Source organism: Corapipo altera, unplaced genomic scaffold (genome assembly GCF_003945725.1).
Source record: "Corapipo altera isolate COAL_440 unplaced genomic scaffold, ASM394572v1 62, whole genome shotgun sequence".
In the NCBI taxonomy this organism is placed as follows: domain Eukaryota; kingdom Metazoa; phylum Chordata; class Aves; order Passeriformes; family Pipridae; genus Corapipo; species Corapipo altera.
Window position 1 is genome coordinate 7,880,962 of NW_020884894.1, and position 26,849 is coordinate 7,907,810.

Sequence of the window (26,849 nt, forward strand, 5' to 3'; positions counted from 1 at the left end):
TAGTGCAATAATAATGACCAATCATAAGCACAAAAAATGTGCATTTATGTAAGCAAATAAGGTTTTGTAAATGTATTTCCTGTGCACTGCTCATTTTGCAGGTGGCAAGACAAGCATCAAGCATTTTGTCATGGAAAAGCCTCGTGGTTGTGAATTCTGACCCCTCACCACAGCCAATACCATCACGGCCACTGACTTCCCATCTTAACCTCTCCTACTGCATTACAGCAAACAATTTCTTTCTCCAAAAATTCTTGCAACAAAATTTCATGTAATTCACATTCATATCTGCAGAACAACAATATTCTGTTCCACTTAATTGTGAGAAACACAACTGCAAAATGCTGGTGGTTTGACACAGCACAAACCCCAACTCTGCTGGGAAAGGCAGTGTGAGGCCAAATCTGAACACTGCTCATAAACCTGTATGACCACAAATGTTTAGGGCTTACCTCTACCATCGTCTGGTTACCCCTCAAAGCCAGTAGCATGCAAGGTCCTAATTTATTTTCAGCCAGTGAAAGCAGGAACTTCTTTGTTTTATAGCAGGATCCCATTAAAATATGAACCTATTTGAGAAACAGAGGTAAAATTAGGGGTGCAAGCTCAAAAAACACATATACCTCTGAAGGGACATTGTTATGCAGTCAAAAAACATTAAATATTTGCAGCAAACCAAAAGGAACAGAGGCCTTCATTACAATTGCAGACTCTCAACAGCCTTATTGCTGAACGGAAGTGACTTTCTGAAGAAGGTGATGCCTAGTGAGATCTGAGGGAGTGGGAAGTTTTTCTCCACAAGGGAGCTCAGCTGACAGCCCACAGGCCTGATATAGGCTTCCCAGGAAACACCAGAGCAGCTGTGCAATTGCCCCCATTCCCAGTAACATGATGAACCAGCCCCAGGGGAACCACCGGAGATTTTGCTTTCGCATCTGTTTGTGGTTCGGTTTCCCTGGAAATGCCAGCTGGTGAGCAAGGGTTTTGTGTCTGGGTAAAAGGCAGTGGTGCTGGCAATCTGCTGGCCTTGGTTAAGGGGTGGTGACGGACAAAATCACCTGTGCAGGACGAACAGAGAGGAGCTGACCGAGGAAGGAAGGACTGCTTTAAGAAAATCCAGCAGTCCTGAGCCCGAAGTCAGAGATGACTTCATGTGCTTTCATGTGCTTGAGTCATTATCTTGTTTTCTCTTTTGCTCAGTTTTCCCCAAAAGGAAAGCAATGCCGAGAACATCCCCTGAGTAAGACTCCTTCAAACCCACTAGTTAACAAAGGTGTCCTGCAGATTCTCTTCGAGCTCCAGAAAGTATCACGTGATATCACATAGTAACACCTCTGGCAGAAATGCAAAGCCACTTGTACAAATCAAATCAAAGTCTCTTCTCACAGAAGAGGTTTGGCCATATTACTCCCCATTTAAAAGCCCTAGAAATTAGATGTAAAGAATTTTGGGTCTAATAGCTGAGTCTTATTTCATAGCCCAGATGGCTGATTCCCCATTTGCTGAGAGCACTGTGTGAGAATTCGTATTTTCCAATGGCCTGGGCAGGAAGAGCTCCATTATGTAGACTCAACATCAGCACCACTCTACAGTGACCCCATAAATTCGTTCTGTGGTCCCCCTGGTTCATGGCATTGCCTGGGCTTTGTTCAATACTGCTGAAAGTATCACAACCATGCCATGATGAGGTCAATTCTATGTGAATCATGTGCTACCACACAATTGTGCTCCCTCATGGCTTCATTACCAGCAAGGTCTTCAGAGATACAGAAAATCTTTTTTTCTGAAGCATCCATCAGCTCAGGTGGCCTTTACAAACATTAATCTTCAAGTCAAAATGGATTTAATTTCGTGCAGTTTTCGTTAAGCTTTTTTAGAGGTTTTCTTGAGCGACAGAAAATACTGACACTCACACTAATGTAACATTGGGTGCATCTCAGAACAGGATGTTTTTCAAACTTATGGTTAGTCGTTAGCAGCTCTTTAAGTATTTATCAACATCCTTGCAAAGGGCACAGTGTTCTGCATATTAATGTGTGTTAGCATTGTGCTTTCTCATGCACACCATCTCCTGATGCTCATAAATTTCTTGAACCGAACCAGCTCTCAGGAGAAATTATACAGTTCTGAAGAAATTTTCCTTTCAAAAGATAAAAGACATATAAACAGTGAAGAGGGATGAAACCTTTTGTGAACAGTCTTTGTTCATTATCTGTTTCAAAGGTATCTGATCCATCTGAATTTAAGAGTACAGACAGACATGCATGTTCTTTATGTCCCAAAATGTCCAGCATGTGGGAGATGTACAGAAGTGTAGATCTCCCTGAAAGTCACTTCACTGTCTACCCAACAGCCAACTGCACCAAATGTTTTTCCCCTTACCAGGGAAAGGCAGTAATATCATTTCCATCTTCCTTGCTATATGGAGAATTAATACAGAGCGAGACCTACGTGACTTGACCCAGGTTGCACAGGAAGACAGTGTTTAAATCACATCACTGATTAAAACCTGTTATTTTCTGTCTAGTCCTTCTCAGAGTCACAAAAGAAATAACTGCTGGAAATGGAATACTGGTTTCTAATTACACCTCCCCACACCAATGTAATTGAGCAGTCACTGATACATCTTTTTTGTCTGTCTGTCTATCTATCCATCTTTTTGGTTAAGTCAATATTACTGCTTTTAAATTCCAGGGTAGCCTATATATGAAAACTATAGATTTGCATGTACAGAACAGCCTGTCTCCCCTGTCTCCCAGTATTCTATGTTCCCCAAGAGAGTTTTTTATACAGACACACAAACACACACTATTTATCAATACAAAAATACATACATATGCACAGGCATGGCTTATGCATTACACTATCAGTGAGAAAACATGCCAAGGTCCAAAAGGAGAAGAATGACATGCTCAACAAACTGTGACTGCAAGGGAGGTCAATGGATGTGGTGATAGAAAGATCCAGATTTCCTGGTGAATGCTCATGGTTTACAGAACCATGATTTTGATAATTTTTTTTTTTTTTTTTTACAAAGACAAATAAATCTTGTTACTGCCAAGTAGGCATTAACTACTTACTGAAAGGAGGTTTCTAAACTCACATTATTGCAGACACGTACCATACTGGCAAACAGCTCTCCATCATCATCACAGGCCACCCCTCCAGGGCTGTAGAGCTGGAACCAGCCATCTTTGCCAGCCCGCACACTCAGCAAACAGGAGTGGACCTGCCAAAAAGTGAAGACATTGGGAAGGTTAAAATTCCTGCCAGTAATCACCAGCATCTTCCACATTGGGCTGAAAGAGGTAACTGCAAAACCAGGGACTGCTGGAAATTTTGTGGTTAATATCCCAACCTACAGAGCTGCAGGCCGGTCTCCACTCACAGAACCCATTTTTTCAGTATAAACAAGGAGGGAAGCTGTATCATCACTAAATGCTTGGCCTTTTTCATTCCCTTTACACAAATCAAACACAAAATGGCTCTAATTTAGAACAGCTCCTTCCACTTGGGAAAAAAACCACCACCAAAAAAAAAAAAAAAACAACCAAAAACCCCCCCACAAATTTCTGAGCTTCTGCCATTTCCCCACGTTCTCCCAGCATGTGTGTCTACACATCTGATGTGAGCTGCATACCAAATGCAGAGGCTGATGGTTTGCTCATTCTAATCATTAAAAATTCTTATTACTCCTGCTCTAATAAAATTTGACCAGAGTCTGGGTGAAGGAAGTCCACAGGGAAAACTCAACAGGGATATGTAACACAGAAGTTGCACTGAAGAACTGGCACCAGTGAGCAACCATTAGTCTAAATTTGTCTCACTGTAGAGATTACTATATTTAGTCCCACAGTTTAATAGAAGAGTCATAATTAAGCTTTTTTTTTTCCCTTTTTTTTTTCTACCCTTGAAGACACAGATGTTCCATTTCAATTTTTGAGGTCTGGGTTGGGGGAAGTAAAGTCTATGCTCTTTCCTTTAGGGATGCAACACGAGTGACATATGAAATTCTGGTGCCATTCCAGGACAAGAAGGTTTTATCTGACAATGGTAACTACTGCTCACAAAGGGTAAAATCATGAAAACCAGGAGTTCTGGGCAATGATGATGATACAGCCTCACCCACAGTTTGAGGGAGCTTCGTTTCCTTTATGTCAAAAGCAAGGATTATTGTGGATGAGAGGTTCCCTCTGACTCAGCCAAAGCTGATGATGTTGAACAAGCTACGAGTGCAGCTATGAAGAAGCAGCCACCAGGACACACTCACTCCAGTAACACACCTCCCACCCCCTTTCTCCTGCCAGTTCACAAGAATTAGGGTCGTTTGCATACAGCGTGGCTGAAACACACTTAAATGGAACCTGACATTTTGTTGGCTGTATGGATCCAGGGATTCTGCTTCACTTTTTTTGTACGAAAGATGAAAAGCTCTGAGAGATTCCAGAGAGTGGGAAAATCTTTCTGGCTACAGGACACTGCAGAACAAGGACATCAACTGATGCCAGACAGGAGGTGACAACACATAAGGCCAGAAACCCTTAACAGTGGATGTCCTGAGTGGTCATTACTCCTTAAGAGACTTAAGAAGAGCAAAACCACACCATGTTTTGAAACAAACTACTTAAGCAGAGATCCGAACAAGTACATTTGCAATCCCTCCAATTAATACTCTGTGTAAACTGCCAACAAACTCACTTCTTGCCTCGGGTCTTCTGCAAATCTCTGAATCACATATTTCAGCTCTCTGAAAAAAAAAGAGTAAGAAGGACAAGAATAAGCAGTGGCTGGTTGCAGCATTCACACAAGTGTCATATTTCTCTTGATTTACACTTTAAACGGTATATATTCATGCACTTTAGAGAGAAACAAGTTGAACTCCTTCCTCAGGAAGGAAATATGACGTCTAAAAAGTGATTACCAAGGACAGTGCCTATTCACAATAGGCCAGAAAAGGTTTCAGAGATGTGCACTGACAAACTCATTTGTAAATTCTATCAGCACCCAGTGGCTTTAGTCCTTAAACTCCTGCTAGCACAGTAAATTACAAAGAAAGCTTCTTATTGCTAACTGAACATGCTTACAGCCCCTCATATATAAAAAATACTAGAGACACAATACTGAATAATGCATCATTGCTATTATTGACCAGTATGAGTATTTTAAGTAATTTGCCCCCTTCACTACAACAACCGAGCCCCACGGACTTACTTTGTGAATTTCTCATGTGCAAGAGCCCTGAAATTTAAAACAGAAAACAGAAGAGTATGAGGATCTGGGAGAAGGGAGGGAAAAAAAGCCCAAAAAACCAAACAACCACTTTTCAGTTCTTTCCAGATAATAAAAGGATTTGCTAAGCAACTGCAGCATACAAGACAAAAAAAAAAAATCTTTAAAAAAATCAGATAAAGCCTCTTTCATCAACCTAGGGGGGAAAAAAAATTACTTGGAACAAATCTTCTAGCTTTTCCTGAGTCTGTCTTAGGCAAGGCTCTGAGTAACGTCAATGGGAGCTTTGGGTCAGAAGAAAGGGAGCAAAAGACTTACAATATAGTTATATAATTACAAACAGAGTTTTGGCTACCTCCAAGAGCCAGGTGAATTCTTTAATTGCAGTGCAATTAGGGTATGGTCACAGCTAATTAACATCAGTAAAGCAATTAATGGTGATTTTGTGCAGTGCCTTGCATCACGGTATGGTTTACATCTCCCCCAGGACTCACGTGGGACTTAGGTAATGCTGTCTCTGTTGCCTATCTCCAAGCTCTCACTGTAGCCCAGGTAACCTGGCGTGGAGGATTAGACCTCTCTGATTCAAGACACCAGGTCATTAGGGGATGTGATAAGCCAGCAAATTGTACAATTACGGGTTGTAATTTTTGTCCGTGGAGGTCTGCATTTCATGAACACTACTGCTCATTAACAGGTTTCCGAGGGAGCCTGGCTGATCCATAGGGTAACTTCTTCATTTAACGCAAAATACAAATGATGTGAGTCTCTGTGACGCCAGTAAAGCATCCTCCTCCACTGAATCTCTCGCTTTGCTCTCCTCCTCACCAGCTTTCCTTCCTTTCCTGTCTGCCTGTCTCTAGTTAACCATATTTCTATTCAGGATCATCTTAGAGAAATGGGGAAGGAAGTTGAAGACAGGGAGGTCTTCATGTCCCTCTGCATCAGCCAAAATCAGCTCTAGTTTCTAAATCAATACTAGAGGCACAAAGCTCCTATCACCGTCAGTTTTTACTTGATGTTCTATTTCACCATAAAACAACAGTAAAAAGAATAATCCAGTAAATATTAAGCCAGTGCAAACTCACTCCTTGGGAAATGGGATAGGTTGAAGCAAGCTGGCCAGGGCTGGTCTCCAGTCATCATAGTCTGACCTGAAAAATAAACGTTTTATTAATAGGTTACCAGGTTTTAAATATGGTTTGACAACAGTTAGTTCAAGGAGTTAAAAGCTTTTTACTGCAGGCACTAACAACCTTTCTGTTTTACTGAAACACTCTAAAGATCTACAGTGACATTTCCCTTTCCATTTGCAGCAACATTCTCCACTGAGGCACAATAAATCTGGTATTTACAGTGACCTCCGGAGAGGCCTTCTTTATGTCAACTTAAAGACATTTGCTGTTTATGAAACCTGTTGACATTTAATCACTAAGTAATACTTTCATCTAAGTTGGTACAGCAATTACCAGGCCATTGCTATTTACAGCTCTGCTCTGCATGTAATTGGAATTTTTATTTGCTATAAGACATAAACCCATTTGTAAAAACAAAGATACCCCTCAATCCATTTCTGACCTTGGCAGAAAGGAATGGGTCAATTCAAACAGTACAAAGTCTTTGGCTTAAGAGGTGAGAGACTACAGAAGGAAGCACTGTCAGAATTATTGAGTGGAAGAGGACAAATGAGGACAACCACAGCAGAGAGCTCAGCCCAGTGCACCCAATAAGAAGCACCTCCTCTCTGCTGTGTCAGCACCACATCAGCTCTCAGCTGATGCACCTGGTTTTCATCTCTGCTCTCAACACACAGAACAGTCCTACAAGGAGCCATCCACAAGGGGATGTTCATGTGAACCAGGATATAAAGTATATTTTGCTTTACAGCATGCACTGGTCAAGGCAAACTAATCTGGCAGCACGTCATCCCAACCTGTTGCCAAATTCCAGCTGCTTGACCACACCTGGGGAAGGCTCCTCATGTAGGAACAGCACTTGCACACTGCCACCCCTACCCTTCCAATGATCTCAAACATCTAGTGGCTAATTAGCACTGATGAACTGCTGAACCAAGGCACTGCACAAAGGGCACAATCATTGTATGACGGATGAAGTGAAGGACACAGAAAGTAAGAGAATTTGGCAAGTCAGCACCAAAACAGGGCACAGAATCCACAGTCAAGGCCCAGCTCTTGGCACTGCCAGCCAGGCCACCCTCACTCCCATTAGTAGCCACGAGTACACACAGAAGTAAATCTCATATGGGGTGGAACACCTTGGGATGTTCAAGAGCCTACCACCTCCTCTTACTGCTGCTACCTTTCAGATTTCAGTGTTAAAAAACAGATTATTGGCTGCAGCTTACTGGAAACTTGGCACAAAAATATGGTGTGTCTTTAGGAAGGAACGAAGTGTAATGTTCTCAAATGGACAGTATCTACTGATAGCATTAGAGACAGACAACATATGCACAGGAACCATTCCAAAAGAATGCAATTTTGCAAAGAGAAAGTTCTAGCCCAGAGAAATTGAAGATGGATGCATTTCCTAAAGTCTCATCCATCTTTTGAACCACATAACCCAGAAATTTCCATAAACTAGTAACACACGTGACACGGACAGTCCATGAAGACATGTTCATGGACACAAAGAAAATGTACACGCATGAGCAGGGGATTCTTAAGAAGCAACATGCAGAAAAATTTTACTTGAAGGGAGGATCATGATGTAAAAATCAACCAGGGAAGCAGTTATTACTTGCCCAAGAGCAGTGTGAGTTCAGGTTACAAAAATGTATAGTATCTCACGCAAGGAACCAACCCACTGTGATGTGAAAGTAGTGTAACATATTAAAAAACAGAAGAAAACCTTGTGCCCATGCCACTTGCACTAGAAGCCAGTGAGCCTCATTTTCTCCTCCATCAAAAATTCTGTTCTCGGGTCTAAATCAGGAGCAACTCAGGGACAAGGGTTAAACAAATCTAAAGTGAGTGTGAGTCAGTTGCAGGGAGAGGACTTTGTGATCACCCATTCCTAAGGTTCTTTCCAGAGACAGAAAGTCCCTTACCTGCTTAGACATTGAACAAATAAGGAAGATAATCAATTTTTTAGTGTCTCGGAACAGCAAGACATGAAGCAGGACTTCGTTACAGGGGTTGTTTTTCCACTTAGTCAGTGTAAAGTGAATAACATGAAACACCTGAGGATGGGGCTTGTCACAGAAACTGAAATAAGGCAAAGAAACCTCTGACACAGCATCTCTAAGATGAGCTCTGTGGGTTCTTTCAACAAAGCTTTGATTAATTAGGGCGCTCTACATGAGTATTTGTTTTTTCTGACCTACAGACACAAAGGGTCAGTGACACAGAACTCTGACTTGTGTTCAGGTTCAGCTGAAAGTCCCTTGTTTACCTACCAGGTCTCTGTAGGAGACAGTTGATGCAACACATCTAGAGCTGCAGCCATGAGAACTGCCAGAGGTCTCTGACCCACACAGCCTGGGTTTCACTATGTTTGTTAGGTGTGAGAATGAAGCACAGACTTTTTTTTTTTTTTTTTTTTCAATTTAAATATACACACCCTCTGGAAAGTCCTAGATGATTTTACTCTAAAAATGACACATTTTTATCAGTACATGCAAACAACTTCAAATGCAGATTTTTGAGCAGAGGAGACTCGTAACTCAAAAGGCTGAGTCAGGAAATTCAAAGGTGTTAAAGGTGCTTCACATCCCACGAGATGCAGCACCTACAGATCTTCCCCAACAGAAGCTTAAAAGCTGAGACTCACTTGGAGGCTTAGCTCCTGTGGCATCTCAGGTTCAGTGTTACACCACTGAAGTTCCTTTTTTTGCAATCTGGAGAGCTGTGATTAGTAATAATATGAACCAATCAATTTTTCATGGCTGATCTTCAAAGGAAATTGCAAGAGTAAGAAAAGAGATGTTTTGTAACAGACTAAGACCAAGTGAAACTGCAGCAGAATTGGACAGTATCACTCTGACTTTTGAAGCTGGGGAGCCTCCATTTGCAGAGCAGGTCTGTGAGAGGGCAGTGAAAATAAACCATAGCCTGCTTCCCTAGGAGGAGAAGAGAGAAAGACAACCATTTCCAATGAAATACATAAAATCTGGTCACATGAGTCGAACCTGAACACAAAATCTGCACAGCCTGTAATCCCTTCAGCCTGAGCTAGGAAACATGAAACAAACATAGCACGAGAATAAAACTAAACTACTTATTAAAAGCCTACGGTGTTTCTCCTCCTCCCACCTATTCCCTTTTCAAAAACATTTTCCTTCTGTCTGTGCTCATCTCATCTTCACTCATCTTTCATTTCAGACAGTTGCTTTTTTCTTTTCCTTTCTTTTTTTTTTCCCAGTCCATTCAAAGCTGTAACACAAGACAGAAGTGTTTGAAGCAGGGAAAGAAAGGGAGATGGATTATCTCTGGCTGCAGTTAACAACCACTGCAATGAGCCAGACAAAGAGGCCAGAACAGGAGGAGGAGGGAGCACAGAGCTCCAGGGAGAGCACCGGTGACAAACTCCCTTTGGAGCTCTTCAAAGGGTGCTGGGCTCAACACTCACGCTCATCACACAGCTCAAATCCCAGGACCAGCCTTATAAAAGGAAAGGGGTAGAAAGACTCCCTGGCTCTTGGTTTTTTTTGTAGGATTTGTAATTTTAGGTGAGCAGCACAGCAGCCAAGCCGCAGCCTGACCTACGGGTTCCTGGAAGTGTGTGGAGGGCTGGGGGTCAGGAAGCCAGGCTGTGACAGCTCCTCAGAGCCATCACCTGCTGCTGCACACGTTTTCTAGGGGATTGGCCAAAACATAGAACAACTATATTAATTAAATAATCCCCTGCTGCAGTGACTTTGCCTCTGGGCCATCGTCGCTCTCGGCCTGCCAACATAATACATTTTCCTTCCTTGGGATCACCTTTCACCAAAATGAAAACCTGCCCATATGTCATGTGCAGCACAAACAATCCAAAACATACTAGCAGCCCAGGGCAACCCTGATAAACATGACATAAGAGAATCCACTTGGGATATTCAGAGCATGCCACTGACCTATTGGGGAATGCAGAGCAGGCAGGGGAAGCTCCAGTGGGTGCCTGTGTTTGGAAAGCTGCTGCTCTTATCTCTGACAGAGCACAAGCCTCAAGTCCTCAGTTTTGGGAGGACAATGAAGAGACAAGAGCAATTACTTGGAAGCAGTTTGTTCTCCAGACTGAGCAGCCTGAGCAGCTTAAAAATCTTTTAGATAACCTCTGATGTCAGTCAAGATGATCAAGCCCCCCCATCATGTTCCTGATCCCTTCTTTCCCTGGCTCTAGGTCCAGCTCCATGAATTGTGTGACACAAGGTTTAGCTCAGGGCTCCAGGGCAGGCTGAGAAAAAGCCCCATCAGACCCTCTGTCACATAAGGTACAAACCTGCTATCTTCAAAACAATGAGGTACCTTTTCACCTTCAGCCCTCTTTTGAGCTGGGCTTGTGGTTTTTCCAAAAAAAGAAAATTTAGCACCATTGAAATACCCTAGAAAGGTCCTGCCCTGGCTGCTAAGAACAGAAACGGGCTCCACTGCTCACAGTTGGCATGGAAGCATCAGGGAACAGCAACACAAGGTTGCCCAAAGGAGGTGACAGTGCCCTGGTCACACTGGCCCCAGAGAGGGGTACAAGTGTCTGAACATCTGGAAGGACCCTTGTCACTACAGGCAGCCATGGAAACAAAAACTAACACAGACAAAGGGTAACAGCTTAGGATACAACACCATCACGGCTTCCCTAAGAGGGGTCTGTTCTCACAGACAGTTTAGTTTGCTATTTGTTGATCCAGATTTCACTAAAGGAGTTTAAGTGCCCCCCCGCCCAACTCTGGCTGCTGCCAGTGGGATCCTTCTGGTGAAACACAGATTTTGAAGTCATCCAGACCAAGGAAGAGGACACAAGGTCCTTCTACCACAACCTCCTCTAACCACAGTTGTGCTGTTCAAGCAGAAGTTTGGCTGTACAAGACGTTCCCTAAGTCATGGAGACATTAACATGCAAGTAAGAGCTGGGCAACGCTGAGCTGTTCTCAGAGCCTCTAATTTAATGTGATGAGCAGAAAGTTTTCAATTAATTTAGTGCATTTTCTGTGTACCAGTTTAAGACTTGTAGCATTCAGGAGGCACTGACTGGCATAAGTAACACTGTCAGAGTCCAGACTGTGTTAGAGAATATTGACACAGAAGTTTGATCCACTTTTGAGTGTACGACAAAAATATCATGTTCCACTAGAGACTGTCTGCCTTAACATCTGCCCAGACTTTGGGTCATCTGCCAACATCTTTAAAATAATGATTTTCTGTTTTCCTTTAGTATGCAATAGTTGTGTTTTGTTACTCAACTACATTAGAAAGAGGGTCAAAGATGTTCTGGGTGCTATAAAAGCCCCACAGATGAACTTTCCAAGTGCCCTTTTAGCCTTCTGTGCAAAAAGTGAGGTATTACAGTGATTATTAAATAACATTTTTATCAAGGTTAGAAGTGAGTTTTTTCCCCAAAAAGTAAGTATATGTAGGAATCAGGTGAACAATAACATGTGCTCTGCTGAAGCTACTGTTGAGAATTCTTATTTGCTAGAGTTTCAATAATTAAAATCTACCTAAATGATCTACTGCCTGCTGCCCTAAGTTAATTATGTAAAAAAGATAGCATTGCTGGTGACTCTTGTTTTGATGATGATACTGAGTCAGACACCTAAAAGAACAATCAAACTCAATGCTAAGCAACTTATTTATGTTTGGCTTACCACTGTTATTAATAAGAACATTATTTTAGTGACTGCCTGCTGAGAGCTCACCTCCTGGATAGCAGTTGTTTTATAATTAATGTTTTCTTCCTACTGGCATGTTCTTCAACTCTTTGTTCATATTCTCAGATTCTCAAAGTGCAGCAATAGTATTTTGTGCAACAGAAAGCCTTTGTTCAAGAAAAGTTTGAGCATGAAAGGAATCAGCATCATAACAGCATGTATTTTTGTAATAACTACAAGCCCTTCTACAATGCTGGTTTCAGCATTTAAAAAACAACATTAAAAATCTTTACTATATTTCACAGATGAGGAAAATGAGGCACCTATAAGTGACTTATCTAAAATCTCCTAAGCCAGTGGCAGAATCAGCAGAACTCAGTCCTGCACTAACGCTTTCAGCTTCCAAAAAAACCAAGGGATGAACAGGAATGGAAGGGAACTCTAACCCATGGAGCTACAATTTGTACAGCCATGGCTCTGCCTTGGAAGCTGTCCTGTGTTCTCACAGGTTGTCATTTCTCAAGCAGGGTGTGGGCTCTGGCAGGTCAATCTGAGGAGAGCTGCACCAGCTACTGCTGAGCCTTCACATCCTGTGGGTTTCACCCTTCAGAACTCCCATAACAGAACCCAAGAAAGGCCCCAAAGCTGCTCCACACCTTCAATGCCCATAACAGGAACAGACTCCCATTTTCACTGCTGCTCCTGAACAGCTTGATTTTTAAAGAGACGCCAAACAAATAAAAAAAAATAGATTATTTTAAGGTATGGCGTGGAATAAGAGTTCTTTGCGTAGGAAATTATAGAGGGATTGAGACCTGGCATATCAAATGTTTAAAATGTGGAGAGGCTGTGAGGAAGAACATGCCCATTCGTGAATTTGTTTATAAGTGTGTGTCAGCTGCATGATGAAACCAAAACCGTCAATGCTTAGTGAGTCAGCATCCAAGCCAGCATCAGGACTGAGAGAGTTCAGTGTTTATGGAAAACAGCGACAGTCCAAGGGGATGGGAATAAATACACGACGTGTTCAATGAAGCACCTGGGTGGGTGAAGACTTAGTAGCCCTCAGATGAAGCAAACTCAGATGCTATGCTTTTTAATGCACATTTTTAAAGGCAGAAGAGCCTAGGCCACAGGGAAAAAAATATAAAATCAGCCTTCACAGCAGCTTCCTGCTCAAGAATCTAATGGGAACAGTACCTTGGATTCACCTGTCCTGTCTCCAGTTTTGAATGTGTGCTTAAGCATTTGCAAGCCAGATCTGCACTGAGTGAAAGAGCTGTGTTGCAAATTTGTACCATGTATTTTGAATAAAATGAAAATGTGGGACAAAGCCTTCACAGAAACCTCCATCACGGCAGTCTGACTTAATTTAATTCCTTGAGAGCAAACCTCTAGATTTGACTAAAGTGTAGCTGCATGCTCATGGCTTACAGTAGAGTCCAAATTTCAACCACCATATCTTGGATTCTAAAAAAATCAACTGTTACTTCATTAAGCCTTACACATTGTTTAAAAATAATTAGTGAAGAAATTTAACAGTTTGTTTAAAGACATACTGTAACTCAGTACCAGAGCTGGTCAAAGTTAATGATGTTGTTTTACTGTGCTTTTATTACAAGCTTGTATTCTGTAGTCCACCTTTTGTGTTATTGTATTTCATTTATTTACCCAGGAGAAACACAAGCTTTTTCTGAAGAACATTTTCCTTTATATTCCTTTTGAAGATATTCAGAGTATTTGCCTCTCAGGAAACCCTGGAGCCATCATTTTGTAAAGATTATTTGAGCACCTGTTCCTAACACAGGTTCACTGTACCAAAGCAACTGGTCAACAAATAGAGACTCCATTCTAATACAAGTAAATCTGAATGAATCATAAAACTTCTAAAAACCCATGAAGGAAGAACACCAAAGTAAAGAACAATAACCTCACACAACTCCTCCTGCCTATCACTGCACAGGCACTGAGCCTAGAACAGACCTGCCTTTTCTAGCTCTGTCTCAGGCAATCCCAAGAGCCCTGGAGAAGACAAATGGATTTTTTTATTTATTTTTGGTGGGCAAGAACAAAAACAGAAACCACTGGCAGCAACATCCCGTCTTCTGTAAAATGCCTGAGGTTCACTGTACAAATAAGCTTTCCATTTTCATCTTCCTAATGCTATTTTTAGAACATATTGGCAGTGCCAGATGTCTCTTTCAAAGGCTGGACTCTCTCGAGCTGGAGTTAAGATTTATAACCATGTGCTTGCTCGTCACAGATGTTTGAAGACAACAGGCCTGTGGGAAAAGCCCCCCATTGTTAAGATGACACTGTTCAAAAAGCTGTTCGAAAATAGTTACTCACAGCATCTTGAGTATTTCAACATAGCAGCCCAGGATCCTGTCTGCCTGGGCACTCAGCTCGATGCTCATGGTGCTGCAGGTGGGGCTGACCATCAGGCAGTCGATGAGGTTGGGCTCGCTGTCGTTGCCCACGCTGGCTGTCATCTTCTGGTTCGCCGTGTTGTTGCGCTCCACTTCCACGTGGATCTCGTTTGCAGTGACAATGACTGGTTTGAGACGGGATTCAGTCAAGGTGGCCTCCTGAGAGACCAGGTCAGGACTTGTGTGCAGGAGGCGGAGGGGGAGATTAGGCTTTCGGTCGCACTGCTGCTGGCAGCCATTCCGAATTTCCTTCAGGCTTGGCGAATTGTCCCGACTGAATTTGAAAAATAAACAAATCATTTCAATAGACAGACACACCAGCAGAGAGCAGGAGAGGGAGTGCAACGCTGAGGAGCCAAGACTTTTTGCAATTTCCCACCGTATTTCACCCCGGCCCACCGGACGGCTTTCCCCTGTGTAATCGGATTACTGAAATCAATTAAAAACATTAAAAGGCTCCAATAGGACTGTTCTGCAGCCCCTATTCTACAAAGATTTGAGCTTTTCATTACTCTAATTGACATGCCAGTTTAGTATAAAGGTGAACTTTCCCATCCAAGTTGTGCAAAGCCGTAACAGAATCCATGCCCAAGTATGTATCTGGCTACAGTACATGCCCAGACATTTGTCTGCAGCCCTCACGTCTGGAATTTGTGCTGGACACTAAGCAGCCCCTGTCCGTGCTCTACCATGAGGAAAGTCAGATAGGCATAAACAAACAGGAAACATAGCAGAGGGGAACCCTCAGTGCCTACTGGAAACTGGCTCGTGTGTCAAGAACTGCAGCGTCTATTTTGCGGCAAGTCAGGAATCGAATTTTCCACAATAATGGAGACAGCATTGTGAAACCAGCTCAGGTTGAAAGCTGTAGATATACAGGGATTTACACACAACCCCTTCTTCAAGGTCTCACCCTTCCCTTTGGTGAGTACCAGTGAATGAAGGTTCAACACCTTTCAGGTTTTCCATCACTGAGTATAACAAATATCACCACGTATCTACAAACACACAGATGTGACTGACCAGAACACCAGCAAGAAGCAGGTGAGAACAAAGACACCCTCCCACAGACCCACACCCATCTTGTTTACTGATGCCTTGGGTTTGGAAGTGAGAAGCTGGGAATTCATACTGACCTGTTGATAAATTCCTCGTAACACGAATAAATGGCTGCTAAGCACACAGCTACAAGATTTGGCAGGACTCTGGGATGTGGGCATTGTCCCGTTGGACCATGCATGCTGAAAAACAAAAACCAAGATGACATCACTGCCAGGAAGATTTCTGTGGGTAAAACCAGCCAGACAGAACGAGGTGTCAAACCTGGATAAGCATCCTTGGGGAATCTTTCAGAAGGGCCATAACAGAGAGATACTTCAACTCTGTAAATCCCTACCAACTGCCCTATTTATGATCAAGGCTAACCTGCAGCATGAGTTTAATTGATGTGGTAGCCCTACAGACTTCCAAAAAACACACACATAATTGAGATTATGAGGTTGAATGTTAATGAAAATATCCCTGTAGAGGCTTTGAGTCTAAATATATAGGAAGAATGTACACGAGGCAAAGTCTGCTTCCAGTGTGGAACCAGGTAGAAGCCCCAGCTATATTTGAGAATTCAGGTTTTTTAAAAAGAGCATTCAGCAACATTGCCTGGTGGACTCAAACTATTTGCTGTTTGCCAGTCCCAAAAAAGCACCAGCTACTCTTAACAGCCAGTAAGGGGACAAGCAGATGTGGGAGAAGCAACACACCATGTACACAGGACTGGACATACGCCATAAATTAAATGCAACTAACCTGTGAATAAACTTCTTCACCACCTCCATTCCAGCATTCAGCTCGTTCAAAGACAGAATATACTCCTGAGTAAACAGCCGCAACCGAGGGCACTTCCCAAAATCCTGTCCAAAAAGGAGAGACCCGGTGAAGATGGTGAATGTACGTCCAAACTGTGGGTTTTCAAAAGAAATCAACTCAAACCCAACTGAATTCACTTTGCTATTATGCTTCAAGAGGACAGTATTGCTGCATGCTGAAGTAATGTTCTCCCCACTAATAGTGACATGCTTTCCAGTCTCTTCTTTCCCCATACTCACTTTGAAAAAAAAAAAAAGATGTTTAATGAAACAAGAACAAAACATCCCACCTGCACTTATGTTTCTTTTGTACATTTCACTTTATACCTTCATTTTGAACATTTTTTGTTGGTTTGCATTTTTGTTTCCACTCATCACTGCACATTTTTGGAAGTAAAACTCAAAAACAATATTATACTTCCACGTTTGGCATCATATGTACCCTAGTTTTAGAGCAAATCTTTTGGGCATGCAATCAATAAGCAGTCAAATGTAAAACCAGAGGTCAGTTTTTTCTCCAGGGATTTTACTCCAGCTACAACGTGAATCTGACAGGTGAGCTCAACAGTCGCTTTCTTTAAATCCTGCAGTCAGAAAGGCACCTGCAAAAGAAATCCTCCATCTCCTCACATCACCTGCTATTTTTAGATGTGAAAGGAGTAACTTCTGCTGTCTGGTGAGTGTTATTCCACAGCACATTTCTTCACATTTGCACAGGTGTAACCTTATTACACAGGTGTTGCAGAATTGAATTTCCAAGGGGTGAACAAGGTCCTCTGAGGACAAACAAGCACCCCCAGTTATCCCTCCAGCAGCTGCCTGTGGACAAACTTCATGGCAACTTAAAGAAATGCCACAGTGGTAATGAACTGGTGGTGGTCTGCAAAAGGGATGATACATTCCCAGAGCACTGGAACCTCCTGCTAACTCATTTTGGTTTCAGGTACTTCTATAGCACAAACTGTATTAACGTCTCCTAAATTTAACAGCAAGAGAAAATTACCCAAAATGTGAAAATGAGCCTAGGCTGAACTATGTCTCCTTCAACCTTAAGTGTCACTCTGCTAGTACTGAATGTCTACCTGGTAACTTCACCCAGCAAAGGGACTGTGGGCGATTCCACACTTGGTATTACAACTAAAATTATTAAACTTCCAACAACTTCTTCTGGTAGGAGCAAACAGACTTGGTCCAAGGGCATGAGACCATGTGTGCCTCACACAACATTTGAATAATTCCATGAACACGCCTTGCAAAAGAGATCCTGCAGCTGCAATTTGCCTATGAAATTTTTCAACCCATGTGGGTGTCTTAACTGAAGCTAGAATGCAAGTCCAAGAGGTCGTGAAAACGATGTCATTGCTGACCCCTGTAAAATAAAATATCTCTCTAAATATAATACAATGCCCTGTCAGCATATCAAGTACAGAACAATACACACTGTTGATATTGTTTGCTAAAAAAAAAAATAGTGCTTATATTCAAACATTTGGGCTGAGCCCACAAACAGCTGAAATCCAAAGGTTTAGGAGGTTGCTGAGCACTCCCCAAACAACTCAACACACAACAGCCTCCGGTCCTGCACGTAACCAGCAGTATCAGCAAGACAAAAAGCCATCCTTGTTCTTTTGAAATCTCAAAATCATAGACAAATGAGACACCCCTTCCCCATTTTATAGGTAGGAAACCGTGGAACGAAACTTGTCAGGAATTTTCAAAGGCCACAGAACAAATGAGAGGCAAAGGTGGAGAGATCCGGCTCAACTCTAAGGACACTGAGCTGCACAGATGGTGAAGTTTCCTGCCAACAATACTGTCCCCCTAAAATGTAACTTCAGTTACGTGCACACACACACACACACACACATTCTCTAAAGGACTATTCAGTACAGAAGTCCCTGGAGAGTGGTAAAGTGCCCAAATCCACTCCAATTAATACATGACACCATAAATTCCCTGACTACACGCTGCGGTACAGACATGTTGATTTTCAATCTGCAAATGTTAAGTATGGTAAATATACCCAATTCTCTGAAGCTAACCAAATACAAGCATTACACTATGCATTTAGATTTTATTTGAGACCCCTCAAGAGCTCTGGATGCTTTAAAAAAATCAGTCTGGAATCCAAGAATAACATTTACAGAATATTTCATTGAACGCTACAGAATATTCAAAAATGTTTACATGTCTGCAGAGTGCAGGCACAGAGCCAGGAATACGACCTTTTTGCCATCTTGGGCTTTCTACCTAGTTCTGTAAACTCGGGGAGTTAAATAATAAGACTGTAAAAATAAGAAATATGAACTGTTTCTACTGGGTTTATGCTGCACACAGCACGACAGCAGATGGTCTCTAAAATTACATCAGTTAGTGAAAAGAAGTTGATTATGTAGTTACAGAGGTTCATCCTTGAGATCACTGCCAAGTCAACTGTCTTAAATATTTTATTTTACTTATTTGTTTAGTCTTTGCCACAGCATTGTGAAGTAAGACTTCTTTATGCAACTTAAAAATCATGGCAGGAAATTTAATATGCCACAAAGGCTGGAGAGCTGGTAAATAACCCAGAACTCTCTCAGGGTAGGAATACAGATCATGTAAGAATATCTCCAGAGTTTGTGGATGGGGAGGGAAAATCTGCTCCACAGGGCAGGACAATCTTCTGGCATTTATTTCGAACACTAACAAGGAATTGATTGGCAATGAAAAGAGAAAAGCCTGGGTGAGAACAGTTATAAAATGAGTACATGAATCCTGCACTGAAAAGGAAGAATAATAGTAGAAAAGCATAAAGAAAATCAGGAAAGCTAGGTAAGAACTCACTGGACACGAGCCTAAAAAAAAATAGAAATCCAGAGAGCTGGGGGTGTCTTAAAGAAAAAATGTTGAGAGCCCTAGCTCAAAATCAACAAAGTCCCTGTTCTGATTTTATTATTTCTTTGATTTTAAACTATTTTAACTGCAAGGATGGCATGTGGGGAGTAAACAGGGTACCAAGAGCCAGGTGGGAGAGAGCTGGAGCTTCATATGCTGTCACTGCCGCCAAAAGAAATGCCCCTCAAAACAACACTTTGCTTAGATGCTCTCAAAAATCCCACTGAGTGCAAAGTAAATCCCTACACACGATTACACTCAGCATTCACAGTCTGGGGGGGCAGGTCTCTCATGCACTCACCATGTTGTGTTTGAGAATCCTCTGTACCACGGGTGTGAACACTTCGATCACGACCATGGACCGCGGGCGCTCTCGGCAGTGCTGGAACGAGCAACAGGTCACTTTGTGAGCTGCAGAAATTATGAAGATGGGTCTCCCCTGGCTTCACACCCCATGTGTGGACTACCCCAAGGTTAAAAAGATTCAAAGGTTAAATTAACCTTTCCTGGGTTACACTGCTCTCTCCTATGAATCTGCTGGCATCTAATAGACTATACAGGTTCAAGAGCTCCCATTCTTCCCAAAACTCACTGGAATGTAGCATTCTGGGGACTCACATCCCTTCTGTCAAATTTGGTTGAAGCTTGCCAACAGTTTTGAAACGGGTGGGGGGCAAGAAGATATGTAAACACAGGTAGTGTAATGGCACAAACCTCCTTTCCTTGGGATCCAGGCTAAAAACCTGTGATGGATCTCTCCCATCACAGGATAAAATATACAATCAAAATGTATCAGTCAGGGTCATTTGGGTTGGGCAGGACCTTTGAAGGTCATCTGGTCCAACCCCTCGCTCAAGGCAGTGTCAATTTTGAAGATAAATTTGCCCTCTCATTAGCCTTGTCCACTTCAGTTCTGAAAAGTCCATAATCTGTTTCTGTTCCTGCAAATCTACACAGTCCATCCCACACATTTACAGACAATCAGGGTCCCATCTCTGATGGAGATCAAAGGCAAAAAAAACCCAAATAAGGAATAAAAATGCCTCAAGTCCAAGGCTGGATATGACCCTACAAGTGGCTTATAAAAATGTAACAGTTAGAGAAGTTTCTGAAACTTGACTTAATTTCTGTAGGAAGAAGTAGCTGACGAGTAACTCTGGATGGGAATTACAAGCAGCATCCAGAATGTTTGACAGATGCATACAGTCATCAGCAAGCATATTTAAGCAGACTTAAAACTGAAACACAAACAGGCCTAGAGGAAAAGTAGTACTTTCAAATCCACAAGGTCTGCAATCCAAAGTACCCAGAAATTTATGGAAAAGATGCAAAATGCAGCACAAGCATGGATTTACCAGAGAAGAGGATAGGCCCCTATTAAGTCCCACTGACATAATACCATTAGGGCTGAGTTACACATCACATTACCACCTCATCTGAACACAGATCCAATGATCTCTGCATTAGCCAAACAGAACATGCAGTAGGACACCTCCTGTACCCAGACTGAGGTGTGGGAGTCTGAAACCTTTAACTCTCACACAGTATCAGGACAAAACAGCCTGATGTACTAAGGCACATGGTTCTATTTATCATAATGGTGCTGTTAACTATTCCACTATCACTGGATGCTGACCAAAAAACTGAAATCAATTTGGGCAGGAGGTAAGGAGTTAAAGAAAAAAACAACCACCCCCTCAAAGAACTATGTTCATCTACAACTGTGAGATTTCAGAAAGCAAAACTGTTCTGATACCTTGCAGAAGAATTCACAGAGGTCAGGAGGAGGATGGTTGTTTTCCAGCAAAGGTGCAATTGCCTTTAAAAGGAAAAAGAGAGAAAAATTCAATTAAAGGACTGCAACTGCATATTGCAAACAACTATTTTTCAGGGTGAGGGTGGGAACTCACTTTTAAAAAAGGAAAAAAGCATAACCAGAGAAATTAGAGGAGAGTTATGTGTTTATTTTACAAGTAAACTCAGAAACACCTCTGCTATGAGTTCTCTGGAAAACTTTGCCTCTAACTACACCCGTGTAAATACATAAACCACAGCAAAGGTGAGAGATTTTTGTAATTGTTTCAATAAAAACAGGAGCAGACCAATTGTTTTAGGATGTAATAAGGCAAGGATGAATCTGGCTCACTACTTCAGTTAGAACACTTCCCTAAAAGAAAAAAATTAAAAACACCACACACACATATCTTTTATGGAAGATTTTGAGGTCTTTTTTATGAGAAATAGACCACTAAAAGTGACCTAGCCCTGTTCTCATCTGGGAGGACCCTGTTCATCCAAATCAAGCATTTAACTTTGTGAAAGTTGAGATCACTATTCCCCCTTTGTTGCTAAGCAAACCAATGTGCTTATGCTGGGTAAATACATTAGAGGTCATACCTGCCACTGAGGGTGTAATGAATTTATGTTGCTGTTACTTCCTTTGTAAATCAGAAAATGGTACTAGAATAATACATTGTCTCTATGTGATGGTGCCTTTGGGCTTTTCCAGCCTTCAGCTAAAGGGATTCCCAGTACCCATTGAAAAGTAAGGCACTAAATACAGCAGCCAGGACATTTTGTATTAAGCAACTGAACCGCAGATATTTTATCTGGGTGGCATCTGGAGTTTTACTGCTTTGGTTTTTGCTCTCCCTCTCATCTCCTTAAGGGTTTCCGCCCTGTGAGTCTGCCTGCAATGGCTGTGCTTCACAACAGCCATTCTCACACACACAAGTCAAGATTAGTGGGAATTTCAACAACGAAACCCAACACATCTGCAAAGCTCTGTTTTGGTTATGCACAAAAACTTTGAACTTTCCGTTCGTTATTGTGTGCCATCCTCCTGCAACTGTTCAATTCCTCTCTGGTGGTGGCCCAGCAACGGTGGGTTGATGGAGAACACAACATCAATCCAGTCAGAGCAGAATATCCTCACTCCCCATCCAACCCCTGAGCTCGAGATCTTCCCTGAATCCATCTTTTGGAGTGTTTGCTATGGGACCTGCCAAACCACAATAGAGACGCTCAAGCAAGTCTCTGGCTGTACATACAGTGTAGAAGAGCAACAGCCTGAAAGCACCTTTTCCAGTATTTTCCTTATGAGTGCCATGGTCAGAAGCAGCTATGGCAACATGTGCCTCCCTGTCCTGAGCAGGAAGGGATTGGCTGGAATATTGATCTGTTCCAGCACCATCTAGAGAAGGCAAGCTGGCTCCATCTGCACGGCAAATCACTGTGTACTTTTCACATAAATACACAGTATTAGCAATACTTTCCAAGAATAGCCTGGTTATCTGTGTAATGGCAGTGAGCTCTGAATGCCCAGGAACTGCCACCTCCTTAATAGCTCGGGCACAACCTACAAAGAAAAGCAAATGCTTCAGACACCTATCTTGGTGACTGATTCCATCTAAAATGGTATCTTAGGCAGCAGATAAAGACAACTCACACCTACTGGCAGCTACCTGCCACCTTGTCATTTCGCAGAAAGAGCCATGGAGATGTGATACAATCAGGTGGTGGTGAGGCTCTAGATTAGATTACTGGGAAAATCTCCTGGAAATTGCCAGAGAATGAAATTAAATTACAGTGATGGGGAACCAAGTTCCATCTTGGATAAACTGTTGAGATTTTGTATTTTGTTTCAAAAGGAACAGAGCTGCTATTTGATTCACTTATTTCTATGTCTAAATAAACATAACCTACAGAAAAGAAAAATTTCAAGGAGGCTATTTTTACAAATCAAGTAAGCAGGGGGTTAAACTGTAGTGACACATATCCACACTTAAAACAACAATCACTTGCTTACATACTATCAGCAATGGAGACATTCTGTATATGGTAGCATCAGCCCCTCAGGAAACTACTAAGCCTCAGGGTTTTATAGGGCACATCTGCAAATGATGGGTTTGACTATTTAAAGTACATATATAGATATGAACATTGCTCTATGCAGCCTAGCAAGGGGGCCATTTGGGGAGACTATTAACACTCACATGCTGTGCTCTTTCATATAAACTGATGAGAAAGCTTTATTGTGATTCCTCTATGAAACAAGAGGAATGACAAAGCCACACAAAAAATAGACAAATGGTTTTGATTGCTGCCCAAGTTTACCAGCATTGGTGGAAATGCTTTCATTGGGGCAGAGACTTCACTGGGGCAGAGACAAGCACTAATAGAAGTGTCATGAAACAATACTGGTTTATCCTCAGATTTCAACAGAAGGATACTCACCACAATAATGCTCTCCTGGTCTTGAGTGGTTAAGTTGTTGTTCTGGAAGAGTTGAACAGAAAACAATGAATGAGAAAAGATTACTCTCAGTTGGCACATCAGCACACACAGTTCTCAGCTACCCCAGACACAAACAGAAAGGTTCAAGACTGAAATTGCTTATTTTCTGAATAAAAATCATCGAATTAAAATCACTCTCCTAAAGAAGGTGGTAAACTGTCTGCTATGAGCAGTGGTCCAAGCTTCCATTTGTCCCTCAGCCCATTGAGATTCAAGTCACTCCAGCCATCAAAGCTGAGCATGCAATCACTAGGATGCCCAAGGAGGTCTCAGTCAGCTAGAAAACTAAAGCTAGTGACACATTTCTTAAAAAGGTTTTAAGGGAAGCTGTATGTTTCCACAAAAATTAATAAAAGGATTGTTGTGGTGTTGGTTACCACTTGTGGGTAATAAACTAACTGCTGCAGTTTTCCTGAAATCCCTTCTTTAAACATGGTACCAGTAAAAGCCAATAAATTGACTGGAAGTCACCTATGCAGAACAGTTTGCTTTGGGCTTTTTTAGCAGCACAATCCATCCAGAAATTACCAAGTTCTGAGTTGCTAAGACTTTTGACTACTGTAAGAAAAACAGATAGTAACTTTTTTTGCTTGTATCAAATCTTGGTAAATCAAAACTAAGATATGAAAAACTTTTTTGGCATTACATTTCCTGTTAATGAAAAGTTAGATATTTGAAACAGAACTAGTAATAATAAAATAGCTGCATGACTAATTTATTGGTGTGTATATAAGAATTACTGGTCATGGAAGCAAAGCCAATGGAATAGAAGTCAAGGGGAGTTTTACCACTGACTTGAAATTAGACAAGAATCAGACCCATAATAAATTTACCATGAATATTAAACGAAGCAATTAAACAAACAAAAAACCCCAAACCAACAAACTCAAGAGAAATGTGGTTTCTTTTGTTTTTATAAATCTACCTAACAGCATGGGTCAAATTTCCCTTCTCCCCAGCAAGTGCAAATTCCACTCAAGTCAGCAGAAGTCACGAGCAGACTCACAGGCAGAATTTTGACAGCCCAAGTTAAAATAAAACCCACTCACAAGCTTTTAACTGTCTCTCATCTACACGTGACAGTGTCTTGCAGGAGCCCTGCTGAGGTCATACCTCTGAGAGCAGTTTGGAGACAATCTCCAGAGGTGCTTGGTGGATGGAGTCGTCCTGTAGCGGGGACGTCAGCGCCATGTCCACCAGCGTCCGGATCTCCTTCAGCACCACCTCCCAGCGGCTGGGGTTACTGAGCACCTTCTTGTACTTGTAAATCTTCTTCTGCAAGAAACAGGAAAGGGCTTCCTATAATGCAACTGCCAAGTGGGCTGCTCTGAATTTTGAGTTTTGCCTTTTCTGGTTGCTGAGAGGCTGTACTTTAAACTTTAAAATGGTAAGAAAACCTTGTGTGTTTGAACTGATTTCTTCTGTGGAAACAATGGGAAACCATGACTATTTTTATTTTTTTTTTCTTTTAACTCCAGAGCATCTCTCTTTTCACCATCTCCTCTTGCAAACACTTTATTCCTTGGGCTAATAACAGATACCTGCCATTGCATTGTTTATAAAGCTGCAGGTTCTTTTAAAGGGAGTCTTTAAGAAACAGGGAGAGAGAGAAGCCATCAAAACATCACTGCAGAGATACTTTATTCTACATTGGTTAATTGGTGAATTTACATTCAAAATTTAATAAAATCAATTTTATCAAAGTGCAAATTTCCAGCAGACCCACAGGCTTTCTTTTCTGTCTTGAAGTACCCTATAAAGTCACGCTGTCACCCTCCAGGTTTAACAGACACCAACTTGTGAAGTCTCCAAATCTTCCATACAAGACCATTTCCACTCTCAAGAACAGCATTCCTGACTCTGTAACTCCATCTGTCCCAGTCCTCTGCCTGCCCCTGCACTATTGCTGGCCATGCCCAACCTGTTTCAGCGACTGCCCCAGGCACAGACCAGCTGGATAAGCAAAGGGCAACTCTTATTCCTCAGCAGCAATGCTGCCACAAACAACTGGAACAGAGGCTGCTTTGTATTATAAATGGTATCCTCTAGAGAAAACCCACCCTCCCAAATTCCCAGAGGTGGTTTGATGGTACTCCAGAAGTGCAGGAAAACCATGATGAGTGTTAAAAGGCTACTCCTGGAAAAAAAAAAGGGAAGGGCTCACTAGAACCAGGAGGGGCTTGCCAAGGTGGGCGGTGTGGAGGGCAGTGCTGGAGGCCCCTGTGCAGGGAAGGAGCTCTGCACTGACAGACCCCCACTTGTGTTTCATTCACGTGCCCTTCTGTGTGTGAGCCTGGTGCTCTGTTCAAAGGGATGTCAAGAAGTTTGGACACATCCTCAGGTTTATTTACAACACAGGCTGGGCACTTCTCTGTTTACGTGAAAACACTGGTGTTTTGCACTAAAAATGGATCTTAACATTCCTCAGCAGCATCTCCAGGAAAATCACAAGAACTGCCCGCATTGTGTGCAGCTTGCAGGTTCAGCTGCACATTTTGGGCTGTACATTGGTGCAATAAAGCAGAGGATGTTGCAAAGGGTCGGTTTGCTTTGTTTTGTTGTGGAGCTTTGTGGCTCCAGGGCATTTCCCCCTGCACTCGCCCAGGGCAGCCCCAGCAGGAACCATCTGACCAAGGCTGGCTCTCTGCTTATCAGCCACTTCCTTCCCCCTGTGGAGCAGATCTAATGCTCAACAGCAAACAGTCACCTCTGTACCCTATCCAAAACAAGAGAGAAGAGAACAATGCAGAAAAATACAGACTTCAGATGCCTTGGGTTTGTCAATGTTGTTAAGAGGGGGGGAGAGGAGGGCAGCACTGGGCTGACATGTAAAGGCTGATAAAGCAATTCAATTATCTTTTTAATTAAATTCATGCAAGTACAAAAGCACATTGGCAGTGTAGTTCACACTTCCAGTGCATTTTAAGCCACTGAAAAGCTAAAGGAACATAAAAACGTGCTGCAGACATTATCAAATGTGTCTGGGATTTCAGAACAGAGAAAAAAAATCTTTGTTCTTCTGATCTCCTTGGGGCAGAGACGGCCCAGCAGTAATTTTAAGCTACCAGCACTACTTCTACCATCAGAGATTTCTTGGACTCTTTAGGAAACTTGAATCATAGAATTTAATTTCTCTTATTCAGGTAGTGCCTTTAATTAGGGCCTTTTTGTTAGACCCACTCCAGCACTAAATAAAATCTAAACTTCTAAGACAACCAGACAGCTTTTTAACTTGAAGCAAGTCCTTTCAGACTAATTGAGGACACTAAACCAAGCTGGCTCAACAGATACAATTTCCATGCTGAAATTTATTCCTTGGTCCTTTACTGTGAAGAAATCCCATTCAAAGCA

At 42.1% G+C, this 26,849-nt stretch overlaps 1 protein-coding gene across 1 annotated transcript in view; it reads right to left on the minus strand.

The window, feature by feature from the left end:
• The window catches only part of CMIP (c-Maf inducing protein), a 132,929-nt gene that overhangs the window by 10,014 nt on the left and 96,066 nt on the right, over positions 1-26,849 (minus strand). The window contains exons 4-15 of the mRNA XM_027646795.1: positions 24,612-24,773; positions 23,439-23,480; positions 20,959-21,021; positions 19,504-19,584; positions 16,267-16,370; positions 15,600-15,704; positions 14,384-14,737; positions 6,318-6,383; positions 5,212-5,238; positions 4,699-4,747; positions 3,122-3,229; positions 453-569 (exon numbers count right to left, since the gene is read on the minus strand). Coding sequence (XP_027502596.1) covers positions 453-569; positions 3,122-3,229; positions 4,699-4,747; positions 5,212-5,238; positions 6,318-6,383; positions 14,384-14,737; positions 15,600-15,704; positions 16,267-16,370; positions 19,504-19,584; positions 20,959-21,021; positions 23,439-23,480; positions 24,612-24,773 — 1,278 coding nt within the window. The remainder of the gene's footprint in view (positions 1-452; positions 570-3,121; positions 3,230-4,698; positions 4,748-5,211; positions 5,239-6,317; positions 6,384-14,383; positions 14,738-15,599; positions 15,705-16,266; positions 16,371-19,503; positions 19,585-20,958; positions 21,022-23,438; positions 23,481-24,611; positions 24,774-26,849) is intronic.